The 15234-nt window shown below is 43.5% G+C and overlaps 2 protein-coding genes across 5 annotated transcripts in view; one reads left to right on the top strand and one right to left on the bottom strand.

The window, feature by feature from the left end:
• MTUS1 (microtubule associated scaffold protein 1) overlaps positions 1–10715 on the top strand; it is a 189513-nt gene extending 178798 nt beyond the window's left edge. For all 4 annotated transcript variants that reach the window (XM_068969863.1, XM_068969862.1, XM_068969865.1 and 1 more), the window contains 6 exons: positions 1621–1726; positions 3450–3523; positions 3669–3764; positions 5739–5855; positions 9499–9596; positions 10176–10715. In XM_068969863.1, coding sequence (XP_068825964.1) covers positions 1621–1726; positions 3450–3523; positions 3669–3764; positions 5739–5855; positions 9499–9596; positions 10176–10470 — 786 coding nt within the window. In that variant the 3' untranslated portion in view covers positions 10471–10715. The remainder of the gene's footprint in view (positions 1–1620; positions 1727–3449; positions 3524–3668; positions 3765–5738; positions 5856–9498; positions 9597–10175) is intronic.
• A 4182-nt stretch (positions 10716–14897) lies between these two features.
• The window catches only part of PDGFRL (platelet derived growth factor receptor like), an 80881-nt gene continuing 80544 nt past the window's right edge, over positions 14898–15234 (bottom strand). Inside the window, exon 6 of the mRNA XM_068971945.1 lies at positions 14898–15134. Within this exon, the coding sequence (XP_068828046.1) occupies positions 14946–15134 (189 nt within the window). The 3' untranslated portion in view covers positions 14898–14945. The remainder of the gene's footprint in view (positions 15135–15234) is intronic.

Below are 15234 nucleotides of genomic sequence, written 5' to 3'. Positions count from 1 at the left end.
CTTAGTCATGTGTGACCCCATGGACTGTAGCCCACCAGGCACATCCATGGGATTCTCCAGACAATAATACTGGAGTGGGTTGCCATTTCCTTCTCCAGGGGATCTGCCCAACAACCCAGGGATCAAAAGTAGGTCTCCCATATTGTGGGCAGACTCTTTACTGACCGAGCCACCAGGGAAGGCACTATATAAGTTACAGAATTACAGTATACAGATTCACAAGTTTTAAAGCTTATACTCCAGTTATAGTAGTGTTAGTCGCTCAATCGTGTCTGACTTTTTGGGACCCCACAGACTGTAGCCCGCCAGGCTCCTCTATCCATGGGATTCTCCAGTCAAGAATACTGCAGTGGATGGCCATTCCCTTCTCCAGACGATCCTCCTGACCCAGGGCTCAAACCCAGATCTCCTGTATTGCAGGCAGATTCTTTACCACATGAGCTATAAGGAAGTCCATGCTCCTGTTACAGTTATTATAAAATACTGGCTATACAGAAAGAGTCACAGAAATAGACAACAAACTTACAGTTACCAAGAGGGGTGGGGGAAGGAGGGTTGGATGAATTGGAAGATTGGGATTCACAATTTTTAAAGATTATAACTGTATTTATAGTTATTATAAAGTAGTGACTGCATTCCCCATGTTGTGTAATATATCCTTGTAGCTTATCTTATACCTAATAGTTTTTCCCTCTTACTCCCCTGCTCCTGTATTACCTCTCTCCCTTCCCGCTCCCCACTGGTTACCACTAGTTTGTTTTCCATATCTGTGAGTCTGTTTCTTTTTTGTTAAAGTCCCTAGTTTACTGTAATTTTTAGGTTCCACATATAAGTGGTATTATATAGTATTTGTCTTTGATTTATTTCACTTAGCATAACACCTCCCAAGGCCATCCATGTTGCTGCAAATGAAAAATGTCATTCTTTTTTTCAATGCCTCCATGGTATTGCATGATTTGTGCATATATATATATACATACAGAGATGTACATGTACATACACACGTATATATACACACAGAGATGTACATGTACATACACATGTATATATACACACAGAGATGCACATGTACATACGTATATATACACACAGAGATGTACATACACACACATATATACACACAGAGATGTACATATGCATACACACACATATATACACACACCCCACATCTTCTTGGTTTATTCTGATGGACATTTTGGTTGCTCTCATGTCTTGGCATTTATAAATAATGCTGCTATGAACACTGGGGTGCATGTATCTTTTCAAATTAATGTTTTTGGAGGTTTTTTTCAGATATATTTTAAAAAATAAAACATCCCTTTATCCTACTACATAGAAATAATCCCTTTGTAAGCATTCTGGTACTGCTACAAAATTGGTTTGCATTTCTTCTTTTCTTGTTTAACAACCTGTGTCTTTCACTTCATCGTACATCCTAAACCTCTAATCTCCTTGCTCCCTCTTCATATCAAGCTCTCATTTCAGCTGTGCATGTGCCTGATAGCCCTTTAGGCTTGAATGCAAGCTAATGTGTCACGCCTCCTAACGCTGCCGCCTGTTATGCATTCACCTTAGGACTTGATTTTATTGCTAAACTGTTGTTTTGGTTTTTTCTTACAGTTTGACAACTTAAATGCTACCCACGAAACCTCTAAGTTGAAAATCGAAGCAAGCCACTCCGAGAAAATAGAATTGCTAAAGAAGTCCTATGAAAATTCCCTTTCAGGCAAGAATGCTTTTTCTCTATTAAAATAGAATAAGAGCTCATGAAACAGCGTGGTGTGTTTCCACACAGAAATGATTCATAACTTCCCCTCCCGAGAATGCCCTGTAGTGTTCAGTTTTGGAGAGTTTCTTGGTTTCTTTTTGCATTGTTTATTGGGAGTGGTACATGCCCTTTCCCCTAAGGAGGCAGATAAGAGTTTTTTGTTGTTGTTGTTGTTGTTTTTATAAATGCCAGTCTTTTAGGAAAGAATGAACTTTTAAGGAACCTTACGGCCTTTTTGGTAGTAGCTGTGCTTGACCACTTCAGATCCTAGGAAGGATCTGTGAGTTTACATCCTGCCCGCAGTGAAGGGCCCATACCAGGCACTTCTGTACACCAGGACTATTGGGAAAGGTACACGGCACTTGGTGGATAAAAAAATCATTTATTTCATCATTATTAGAAGAGGCAAAGTAAAAGGAAAAGAATACATACTGAGGAAACCAGAATTGAAAGAGACACGTGTACCCCAATGTTCATCTTAGCACTGTTTATGATAGCCAGGACATGGAGGCAACCTAGATGTCCATCGGCAGACGAATGGATAAGAAAGCTGTGGTACATATACACAATGGAATGTTACTTAGCCATTAAAAGAATACATTTGAATCAGTTCTAGTGAGGTGGATGAAACTGGAGCCTATTATACAAAGAGTGAAGTAAGCCAGAAAGAAAAACACCAATACAGTATACTAACGCATATATATAGAATTTAGAAAGATGGCAATGATGACCCTACATGCGAGACAGCAAAAGAGACACAAATGTATAGAACAGTCTTTTGGACTCTGTGGGAGAAGGCGAGGGTGGGATATCTGAGAGAATAGCACTGAAACATGTATTTATCATATGTTAAACAGATCGCCAGTCCAGGTTCGATGCATGAGACAGGGTGCTCAGGGCTGGTGCACTGGGATGACCCAGAGGGATGGGATGGGGAGGGAGGTGGGAGGGGGGTTCAGGATGGGGAACACATGTACACCCATGGCTGATTCATGTCAGTGTATGGCAAAACCAATACAATATTATGAAGTAATTAGTTTCCAATTAAAATAAATAAATTTTTAAAAAGAAATTATCAAAACTGAAAAAAAAAGGAAAAGAATAAGAAGCCTTTTTTTTTACAAAACATAAGTGCCCATGTAGCTAAAGCTCTTGCACTGAACCTGTTGCATCTACAGAGAAACATCTGGACGTGTGGTGGGAAACTGGCCCTGCGAGCTTTGTCAGGGCCTTCTCACCAGAAAAACAGATGTGTTGTGTGAGGTCAGTGATGAGAACATGTGGAATGACTGGCCCAGTAGATGTTAGTGAACACTGGGTTTCTTCCTTTCTGTTGGAGATGGGTTTACTCTGAGGCTTCTGTTTGCTTTAGGAAGAGCAACTAGAACAGAGCACAGAGACTCAGCCCAGGACCCTGAAGGCATGCTCTACGTTCCCTGAGGTCTTTTGGCCTCTCTGAGCCTCTATGTTCTCATCCATGAAAGGGGAATTAGCTGCCCTACTCACCTCACGGGCTAATTTGAGACCAAGTAGCTTAATTTATACAAAAGTACCATACAAATGTAAAGTAACATAGGTAGAGTGCCTCACAGTCAACTCTTATATCCACGTGCTTTAATGAATGTAGACGAATGCAGTGATCTCATAGGGTGGCATTGACTCAAAAATCACTTCTTTCCAGAAATCAAGAAAAGCCATGAAATGGAAAAGAAATCCCTCGAGGATCTGCTCTACGAGAAGCAGGAATCACTAGAGGTAGGTAATCTCAGTCTCTAAAGCACACACACCCGGTCATCCGTCTTGAGGCTTGTGTGGCTTTGGTATGTTTCTCTGCACATCTGCCACGTTTCTGGTGCCAGCTTGTTTACTCATGCTCCACATTTCATTGTTTGTGTTTCAGAAACAAATCAGTGATCTGAAGAGTGAAAATGATGCTTTAAATGAAAAGTTGAAATCAGAAGAGCAGAAAAGAATATCAAGAGAGAAAGCAAATTTAGTAAGTCGTGTATGCTCTCCCATCACTATTGAATTTTCCTTCTGTTCAACTGTCTCTCAGAGTCAATTAAGTATTCAGCAGCTAGAGAAATAGTATGGGTTTGGAGTCCTTTTCATAGCCTGCAGTATGCTTTTTCAACTGTATATTGTGGCTTCTTTGGTTACTAGTGGTTTTTTTTAAATTCTAAAAACTGACATAACAGATGAAATCCAATATATTCCTAGTGATCTATGCTAATGGGCTTCCCTGGTGGCTCAGACGGTAAAGTGTCTGCCCACAATGCAGGAGACCTGGGTTCAATCCCTGGGTCGGGAAGATCCCCTGGAGAAGGAAATGGCAACCCACTCCAGTACTCTTGCCTGGAAAATTCCATGGACAGAGGAGTCTTGTAAACTGCAGTCCACAAAGTCGCAAAGAGTTGGGCACGACTGAGCGACGTCACTTCACTTCACTTCTTCTATGCTAATACCTTCAGGAGGATAGGAGAAGCCTCAATTAGGGTCAGAGTGTTTTATGTGAAGACTTCACTTTAAAAAAAAATTAACTTGCTATATTGGGATATACTTTATATATCATAATAGTCATTCTTTAAAAAAAAAAAAAAAAAGACAGATCAGCAGTTCACAAGTTGTGCCTTGGTCACCAGAATCTAATTCCACTTTTATCACCCGCCCCCCAAAGAAACCCTGCAGCTATTAACTCATCCTTCCCCACACCGCCCCCCCCCCCAATAAAAAAATAAAAACAAACGCAAACTCCCCAGCCCTCCAGGCTCACCAGTCTCCTTTCCGTCTCTGGATGTGCCTGCTCTGGACATTTCACTGAAATGGAATCATGCTGCACGTGGCTTTCTGTGTCTGGCCTCTTTCCCTCAGCTTTTGTTTTCAGTGTTCGTGCATAGTGTAACATGTACAGACATTTCATTCCTTTTTCTGGCTGAACAGTATTTCACTGTATGGCTAATCCTCACTTTTGAAAAACATGAATTTCTCTGGTAAACTTAACTTTCTCTTCCAACTTGTATCCTTACTTCTCTGCATCCTCCCAACTTTTTTGGGGTCCCTCAGTGAGCTCTGTGAAGCGGTCCCCACGGGCACCTTCCCTGATTCCCCCTAAGGGTTGCCCCAGAGCATTAACCACTGTCCAGAGGAAAGTTCTGATGATTGACACACCATCACCACTGACTGCTTGTCTGAGGAATTCCCTCATTTAACATCTGATCAAAGGACTGTGCGCTGTTAATTTGTATCATAGGTTAACTTGTATTCAAGGTTCACTTGAATTTCCATAATTTAGGCCAAGGAGTCAGGGAATCCACTATGGTGGTGTTCTCTCTCAGTCTGTTCTTCCCTTACATAGGATTTATCTTGGATAGAATTTTCACAATGTATGCATCCTATGCCATGTAGGTGCTGGGATGTTACTCACTGACAGGGCATTATTTTGCCCTAGAACCGCCAGGTCAACACATGCCTACCATGGCAAACATCCGAAAGACTCAGGACGTGACTGCCATTTCTGTTGTTTGCCAGAGAGCCCTATAAACACACTGCCCGAGTATTTCCCACTGACTTAGGTTAGAGCGAACGATCATTCACTGTTCTCCCTCCAAACATACTCTGCAGCCAGAATTCTGTTTTGTATTGTAAGCTACGGCTTTCCTCTTACTTCCATAAAATATTTGATGCTACCAATATTTTTTTTAACATACTAAGTTACTCATGAGTGAGTGAGAATGTTTTCATATGTGGAATACATCATATCGTTTTTAAGACCAAAGACTTTGAGATGGAAGCCATCTTATCTTAACCCTTCTTTTTAGCTCTTTCTTTGAACCTGTGAAAGAAGGTCAGTGTCTCTTGCCACTTGTTTAATTTCTAAATCTAATCAAAGACGTCTTTGTATGAAGAACGTGAGCCATGCAGTCGTGTTCAATTGATCAGTCAGAGCCATATCCTGCTGTGTCTTTTCCAGAAAAACCCTCAGATCATGTATCTGGAGCAAGAGTTAGAAAGCCTGAAAGCCGTGTTGGAGATCAAGAATGAGAAGCTGCGCCAACAGGATGTCAAGTTAATGAAGATGGAGAAACTGGTAAGTTTAATGCGGAGCCTTACGGAGCGTGGTAACACCTGAGGCCTCTGAGCTAGATGCATGGGGTGGTCTTCGTGTCTAGAGATGTTTGGAAACACAGGAAAGGTAAAAGAGATTACATTTTCTTTTCTTTGTTAGCTTAAGGCTTATTCATTGCTGCCTTCTGCAACAGTTTTTTGTTCCCCGCCCCCATCCCCCGCCCCATCCCAAGGAACATGCAAAAGGAGCAATCAGTGTTTAGAAAAATAACAACAAAGGTCATTCATATCCGTGAAACATATCCATAAAAACAATGTTTAAATAATGTAAAAGTGGTTATTTAATATACCACCAGCTCAAGGGCCGGAGAAGGCAATGGCACCCCACTCCAGTACTCTTGCCTTGAAAATCCCATGGGCGGAGGAGCCTGGTAAACTGCAGTCCATGGGGTCGCTAAGAGTCGGACACGACTGAGCGACTTCACTTTCACTTTTCACTTTCATGCATTGGAGAAGGAAATGGCAACCCGCTCCAGTGTTCTTGCCTGGAGAATCCCAGGGACGGGGGAGCCTGGTGGGCTGCCGTCTATGGGGTCGCACAGAGTTGGACACGACTGAAGTGACTTAGCAGCAGCAGCAGCAGCTCAAGGGCTTTCTTATGCTCGAATCAGTTGTGTCCTTAATCCCCTCAGAGCAATTCAATCTTGCTAAATACCTCAATTCTTCATCTTGCTTCATGGGAATTACACTGTGATAAAAGAACTGCACGTTTATACAATTAACCTGGTTGAACAAGTAGGCAGTGCTATGAAAAACAGGAATAAAGTTTAGTTTGTGCCCTCCAGGACAGGCAACTGACGTCAGCATGTGGGGAGTCCATCTAGGGCTTTGTGGGAGGTTGTCCCTTCTCCCCCTAACTGTAGGTGACTCAGTGTTGAGTAGGTGCCTCAGTCAAACCCAAACCAGCCCTGGACAATAGGGAGCATGGAAGGCGCTCGTTACTCATTGTTTTGTTTGTTTGTTTTTGCTGTTTGGTTTTCTTCTAGAGACTATTACCTTTCAAGGGAGGTAAGAGCTAACCCCCATGTGGATACATGGATGCTCTGAATTACCAGGAAAGTTTGCTTTTGTAAAGGAAGGAAAGAGCTCATGGTCTCTAATGGCCCCAACCTGGTATATACCAGCTTCTGCCAGAGGGACAGACCTCCCTGTTCTATCAGGTCCCGTGCCTGCCCATGTGGCCGCCAGCACTGACTCAGATAATCCTGTTAATAGCTGGTTGTCCCATATGCTGCCACTCACACATCAAAACTTTTCAAGCCCTCATGTGCAGTAAGATCAGACTCCGCTGTAAATTACTCATCCGTCTTCATTTTCGTTGATCCACTAGTATTTCTGTCCCTTGCCATGGTCAGCTTGGCATGGTGTATATGCAGAAGGAGGGGTTGATATGATGACAGATAAGCCCCCTGTTACCTTGTTTATTTGTAACCTCCATGCCTTTGTCAAAAATAAGACACTTAGAAAGCAAAGAGGCTTTCTCCATTAAAAAAAAAAACAAAAAACCCAAAAAACTATCCCTGCTGATCATTAGCTCTGAGAACTGGCTCCCAGGCCTAGTTTCCTCTCCAGTAAAACGAGGAATTGAAGAGATATTATTTTAAGGCCAATCACTACCCAGTATTTAATCTCAGATTTTCTCACCTTGTGTTTTTATCTTGTATTCCTTTATACTTCCTGGAAATTCCAAGGCTCCCTCTATTTTACATGTTAGTCACATTTGGGGGATATTTCACCTGGTTGGCTTGTCCTAAGTTTTTTCTGGATAATAAGATGGTGGTGGTGGGAATGTAAATTGGTACAGTCACTATGGAGAACAGTATGGAGGTCCCTTAAAAAACTGAAACTGCAGTTTCAGTTTTTTATGACCTAGCAATCCCACTCCTGGGCATATGCCCTGAGAAAAACCACAATGCAAAAAGACTACAACAGCAACCTAAATATCCATCAACAGATGAATGGATAAAGAAGATGTGGTACGTACATACAATGGAATAGTACCTCTGCCATACAAAGGAATGAAATTGGGTCATTTGTAGAGATGGGAATGGACCTAGAGTCTGTCACACAGAGTGAAGTAGGTCAAAAAGAGAAAAACAAAGATGGTGTATTAATGCATATATGTAGAATCTAAAAAAATGGTAACGAACTTACCTGCAGGACAGGAATAGAGACACAGACGTAGAGAATCGACCTGTGGACACAGAAGGGGAGGGGAGGATGCACTGAGAGAGTACACTGACATACACTGACATACACACACTACTGTGTGTGAAACAGATCGCTCACGGGAAAGCTGCATAGCATAGGGAGCCCAGCTTGGTGCCCAGCGATGACCCAGAGAGCTGGGAATCTGAGGAAGGCTCAAGAGGAAGGGGATATACGTACACAGATAGCTGCTTCACATTGTTGTACAGCAGAAGTGAACAACACTGTAAAGCAATTATACTCCAATTTAAAAAAAAAATAAAAAACACCAGCACTGCAGAGTTGAAATGAGCGTAGCTTCGTCACAGGCAGCAGTGACAAGGACTTAGCACGAAGTTGGACAGAGCTGTGATGTCTCCTCCAAGAGGGTAATGAAATCTTACCTTCGGAAAGTGAGCAGGAGTGTATTCAGCTCTTCATTATTAGCTGATTCAGTGTCTTCTCGGCTTTTCTCCTTTAATCTCGCAGATCAGTTTGCTTGCCTGTTGTCCTTCCTAGGCTAAACTTTCAAGGAAAACAAACATGTCTTTAGTTCAGCTAAGGAGGGGTGCCTTTTGTCATTCACTTCTTTGTTTTGAGGCTCCACAGAGCTCTGTGGATCGCACCCTGTGGCCACTCGGAGGGATATGCTGACAAGTCACCAGGAAACCATGATTAAGGTCGTGTTAAACACTGCCACGAACTGAGTTTTCATCGAATGTGGGATTTTTTCTTCCCCCCCCGCCAAATTGACCATAAGAATCTGTAGGGTCTTTGATAAATGTTGGCTGCCTGGCTGCTGTTTTCTTTATCACCGTGAAACTGAAAGAGGCACAGGCTCCAAGGGCAGGGCACCAGTTCCTGGGAATTCTAAAACAGCGTGACCTTGAACAAATCAGTAACCCCTGGGGGTGTGTGTGTTTTCACATGCCCTGGCATACGTTTGAAAAGTAATATCCGTGTGCTCTGTTTTGCTGCTGTAGATTCGTTTTTGCAGTGCATCAGTGTAGAGACGTTCAACATATGATTCAGCTTTGCTGAATTAAGAGTAGCCATTGACCTATATACGTTACCGTGTGTAAAACAGCTAATGGGAAGCAGGGAGCTCAGCTTAGTGCTCTGCGATGACCTAGAGGAGTGGGATGGGAGATGCAGGGGAGGGGATATCTCTATACATGCAGCTGATTGGCTTCGTTGTACAGCAGACACTAATACAACATCGTAAAGCAATTATACTCCAATATAAATTTTTTAAATAAAATAAAAATACTGTTAACCTTGAAAAGAATTAAAAAAAAAAAAAACTTTCCTAAATTAAATCTCTGTAGTCTGCACTGGTATCAGGAAGGTACCTCTCGGAATCAGGGGCCTTATGTAATTTTTAATGTATGAATGTCGACACTCTCGTTTATGCCAAGGTGGACAGTAACACAGCGCTGGTGGACAAACTGAAGCGATTCCAGCAGGAGAATGAAGAACTAAAAGCTCGGATGGACAAGCACATGGCGATTTCGAGGTAACAACGCCACCGTCCTGTTTGCCCCGAGCTCCTTCCTGCCTCAGACGTGAACACTGAGTGTTCTTTTCTTAGCACGGTCCACTCCTGTCCCTCCTGGACTGAAGCGAGTGGTGAAAGAGGTTCTGATTTCTGCCTGGGAAATGACTGCAGGCCATGGCACCTTCACTTACCCAAGGGGCCTGGACCAAAGGCTGAGTCCTCAGCGGGCACGCCTTCCCTTCCCAGGGAAACCTGGCTGATGGAAGTGGAGCATGCCCTCAGAGAAGGATCATCACAATAGCAATCAAACCCCAAGCAGGAAACAGCCTCCGCCCTGGCCCCCACCACCTATGAGGGTCCTGAGACACACAGCCTGCCTGTGGGTGCGTTATGAAACTGCCTCAACGTATAGCTTTTCCTTTGGCTCCAGCTCACACTTCCCTGTTTCTCTGCCAGCCCAGCCTGTGTACAGCAATTGCTTTCATTCCAGAGATCATCTGGGGGCTCTCAAATTTAAACCAGTAAGAATTTTGTTTCAGCTTCTTAAAAAAAAAAAAAAAAGACTCACATGATTTCTGGCTCCTTTCTGTCTGCCAGGCAACTTTCCACGGAGCAAGCGGTCCTGCAGGAGTCACTGGAGAAGGAGTCCAAGGTCAACAAGCGCCTCTCCATGGAGAACGAGGAGCTGCTCTGGAAGCTCCACAATGGGAACCTGTGCAGCCCCAAGAGGTCCCCCACGTCCCCTGCCGCCCCCTTCCAGTCGCCTCGGAACTCCGGCTCCTTCCCCAGCCCCAGTGTCTCTTACCCAGAAGACCTTCCTGGGAGCCAGAGAGAGACAGACAGCATCTCTGCAGGACTGACCCCGCCCGCAACCGCGCACCACCCACCCTAGAAGTGGGAAGCCATGGCCCGAACCGGCTCCTCCCACGTGAGGCCGGACTCCGGAGGAAGGCGTCCGACCCGGTCCAAAGATGCTATGGGAACGGATCTACACGGACACTGTCGCACAAAGCACTTACAGAGCGGGAAAAACCTTGGTCATTGCCTTTTTCACCTATGGGTAAAGGGGAAAACTCTCAGGGGCCTGTTAAGATAAAGATTTATATAACCTTTGTAACCTTATATAACCTTTGTAATTTATATAACCTTCACCAGACACCTTCTCGTGATTTTTCTTTTGGTCTGACTGGGGCTGTGTGGATGGAGCAGATGGACCCAAGTGTCGTGTGTTGGACACTGCCTCCCTTGGTGTGTGTTGAGCTGAGCACCTCTGGAGACGTGTTCGTCAAGCAGTCGTCAGTGTAGACATCTCTGCAGAAGCCATAGAAGGAAGAGCAATAGTTGCTGGAGTTAGGATTCTTTACTACCGGTCAGCTCGGCCCTCTGCCCTGGTGGGGAAGAGGGGGCCACAGCAACAGCTCTGACTTGCCCAGGTCTGTACCTTCTCTGCATCCCTTTGAGTAACTTGTTGGCAGCTTTTCAGTGTTCAGCTGTGTCAGTCGAAACTAGCTAATTTTTTTTTTAACTTACCCACGTGAACGTGAAATACTACAATCCATTTTCTCAGGCTATGAGCAAATGCAGAACCCTAAGGAGTTGGACACGACCGAGCAACTGAACTGAACTGAATTTTGCTTGAAAGAAAAAATCTGGATAGAGAAAGAGCAGTACCCATGGATTGCTCTCTGCCTTATTTTTAGCTTGATCTGAGCTATTCTCAGTGATTTCAACTGGCTTCTTCTCTTCCATCCCCATCTCCTCCCTCCCCCATCCAGAGCCACAAAAGCAAACCTTCCACCTCCTTCCTACTTTTCTCTGGGACAAAGTATGCTTTGCCAAAGCCAGCTCATCTTCAAGGTGCTGACCACTTTTCCAAATAAACCAGGGCCTGGTTCCAAAGTACAAATTTGGGGACATCCTAGAGAGATTGAAAAACAAGACAGGGTCAATAGCTGACAGAACTGGGAAAGACAGGGTTCGGTACTTACGGATGACTAGAAGCACCTTGCTGATAGAGCAGGCTGGGGAGACAATGCTAAATTTTCACTTACCTTTGAGGAATCTCCTGTCCTGGGGAAGACAGCAGAATGGCCAGCCGGTGAGAGGAAAATGTGGCTTGTCCAGCTCTTCTCCAAGTTGCATTTCAGTCTCTCTTCAAAACATCACTTATTACCTCCCCCAGTTCTAATACGTTGGGGGAAGTAGAAGGAAAAACTGTGGCTTTTTTCTCTCTCCCTTCATGTGTCAAGCTTGTGCTGTCAGTATTTACCAGTCAGCACAGCTGACATTCAATGCCTTTACAACTAACCCCTATAGTAAGAACAGGTTCAGGCCACTAGAGGTGGATCTTTGAGTTGTCACTTACACATACACTACAAAGCAGTGCTCAGATTTCTCCAAGCCAGGCTTCAACAGTACGTGAACCATGAACTTTCAGATGTCCAAGTTGGATTTAGAAAAAGCAGAGGAACCAGAGATCAAATTGCCAACAACTGTTAGATCGTTGAAAAAGCAAGAGGGTTCCAGAAAAACATCTACTGCTTCATTGACTACACTAAAGCCTTCAACTGTGTGGATCACAACAAACTATGGAAAATTCTTAAAGAGATGGGAGTACCTGACTACCTTACCTGCCTCCTAAGAAATCTATATGCAGGTCAAGAAGCAACAGTTAGAAGTGGACATAGAACAACAGACTGGTTCCAAATTGAGAAAGGAGTATGTCAAGGCTGTATATTGTCACCCTGCTTATTTAACTTCTATGCAGAGTATATCATGTGAAATGCCAGGCTGGATGAAGCACAAGCTGGAATCAAGATTGCCAGGAGAAATATCAATAACCTCAGATATGCAGATGACACCACCCTTATGGCAGAAAGCAAAGAACTAAGCCTCTTGATGAACATGAAAGAGGAGAGTGAAAAAGTTGGCTTAAACCTCAACATTCAAAAAAATCATGGCATCTGGCCCCATTACTTCATGGCAAATAGATGGGGAAACAATGGAAACAGTGACTTTATTGTAGGGAGCTCCAAAATCACTTCAGATGGTGACTGCAACCATGAAATTAAAAGATGCTTGCTCCTTGGAAGGAAAGCTATGACCAACCTAGACAGCATATTAAAAAGCAGAGCCATTACTTTGCCTACAAAGGTCAGTCTAGTCAAAGCTGTGGTTTTTCCAGTAGTAGATGTATGGATGTGAGAGTTGTACCATAAAGAAAGCTGAGTGCCAAAGAATTGATGCTTTTGAACTGTGGTGTTGGAGAAGACTCTTGAAAGCCCCTTGGAGTGCAAGGAGATCCAACCAGTCAATCCTAAAGGAAATCAGTCCTGAATATTCATTGGAAGGACTGGTGCTGAAGCTGAAGCTCCAATACTTTGGCCACCTGAGCCAAAGAACTGACTCATTTGAAAAGACCCTGATGCTGGGAAAGATTGAAGGCAGGAGGAGAAGGGGATGACAGAGGATGAGATGGTTAGATGGCATTACCGACTCGATGGACATGAGTCTGAGCAAGAGATAGGCAGGGAAGCCTAGCGTGCTGCAGTCCATGGGGTCGCAAAGAGTCAGACACAACTGAGCAACTGAACTGACCAAGTGGACTGATATTTATGCTGCAGCATTTTGTTTTACTAGTGATTGTGTCTAAAGTCTTTTATCTCTGATACTTGACTATGTATGTAACCTTTCATGTTCATTTCTGATAAATGGGAACGTAGGTTCACTGCCACCTCCTGGAATCTCTCTCTGCTCACTTTCCAGCTGTCCTCAACATCATTAGCCAAAGCGGGGTTTGCCATCCATTCCCTGCACGTGGTAAATGTTGTGCTGTTCCCTGGGTCCTCCATGCCATTTAGGTTCTGGAGTAATCATTCTGATACAGTTAACACAAACATCTTCAGAGAATGGGAGATGATGAGAGAGGAAACAAAACAGAACTTTAACATTATCTTGAAAACAATGTTACCACTTAGGATGCAAAATGTTGGCACATCATAAAAATAGGAGTGTGGAAACAGCCATAGTTGTGCTCAGTTTGGAGTGATGGAAAATATTTTACTTAAATAAATAATGCTGGAATATTCAATATAAGGGTTGCATCCTCTGACATAGTTCACTCTCCAAAGTGTTATCTAGTTTGAACCATAGGGATTGTCTCCTCTTAACCTATTTCCTAGGAATTTCCATTGCAACCACAAAATTGGACATGAGCTGAAATTTAGCTCCGAGAGCTAGACCTCAAGATTTTCTAAATTCAAAGCTATGGGTATTTGAGACATAATCAACTTTTACTGGTTTTAATAATAATTTCTGCTGTATAAGAAAATTGGAACAGCTACAGTCTACATATTTTGAAGATGGTAAAAATAAGCCTAAACAAAGTGGAATCTTCCTTAACCTGTGCATGTATTTTATATTGAATGTTAAGGATTTAAAAACACATGCTGGGCTTCCTTGATGGTCCAGTAGTTAAGAATCCACCTTGCAATGCAAGAGACACTGTTTGGATACCTGTTTGGGGAAGATCCCACATGCCGCAGAGCAGCTAAGCCTGTGCACCACAACTACTGAGCCAGGGCTCTAGAGCCTGTGAGCTGCAACTACTGAAGCCCATGCGCCCAGAGCCCGTGCTCCGCAGTGAGAGAGGGAAACCAGCGCAATGAGAAGTCAGTGCAGTGCAATGAACAGCAGCCCCCGCTCCCCACAACTAGAGAAGGCCCACGTGCAGCAATGAAGACCCAGTACAACCTATATAAACAATCTTTAAAACAAAAAAAAAAATGCTGTTGTTCTTACTAAATGTCTAATCTAGAACTAGTCATTCTGAGTGCAGCAGTTTAAAAAAAAAGTATATATTTTTTGATACTTTATATCATACAATAGTTCATGTATAGTTGGACTATATATATAAGATCACTACATTTTTAGACTCTCTCATAGTGTGGTTATGATACCAAAGGAATATTAGGTATTGACTCAAACATTGCTGCCAATGAGTGCTTCTGGATGTACTTCAAACCGACTAAAAACAACGAGCACTTAGCCCTTTTTTTTTTTTTTTTACTTTTTACAAAAACTTGCTCCTTTAATAGAAAATGATTATATAAAGTTGTTTACATATATGCCTTCTGAGTAGAAACACTAGAAATGCATATACGTAGGTCAGCAGTCAGAATACATGCTTTCTGCTAGGAGAGTTAACACTTCTAAAATTAGACCAATGACTTCCTTTTAGTTTGGAGGTCTGGGTCTGACTCACAAGGCAGGGCCTGGGGTTTGGCCCTGGCAAAGACAAAGAACCCCGGAGCTGGCTGTGCACCCCAGTGGGCTTTCCATCAGTTCATTCATACTTCATCTTCCAAGTCAGGAAGACTCCACAGTGGTGGCTACTGTGGTCTGTCCTTGGAGATTCTGAGCAGTGCAAATGTAATAACCTGCGTCAATGGTCTCAAAGTCTTCAATGCTCAGGACACTCTGGGAGATCCTTGTGGTGTGCCCAAGTCCTCTGTGGATCAGCCGCCAGGAGTCCTGAATCGTCACGGGCCTTTCATCCTGTTGAACAACACCCACGGGGACTGGAGCACAAACCACACGCTGCTCTCAACAGCTCCCATTCCTCTGACACGGCTGAGTATCCCTTTCAAAGCGCAAA

This window comes from Capricornis sumatraensis, chromosome 4 (assembly GCF_032405125.1).
Source record: "Capricornis sumatraensis isolate serow.1 chromosome 4, serow.2, whole genome shotgun sequence".
Classification (NCBI taxonomy): domain Eukaryota; kingdom Metazoa; phylum Chordata; class Mammalia; order Artiodactyla; family Bovidae; genus Capricornis; species Capricornis sumatraensis.
This window is presented reverse-complemented; position numbering and strand designations above follow the sequence as displayed.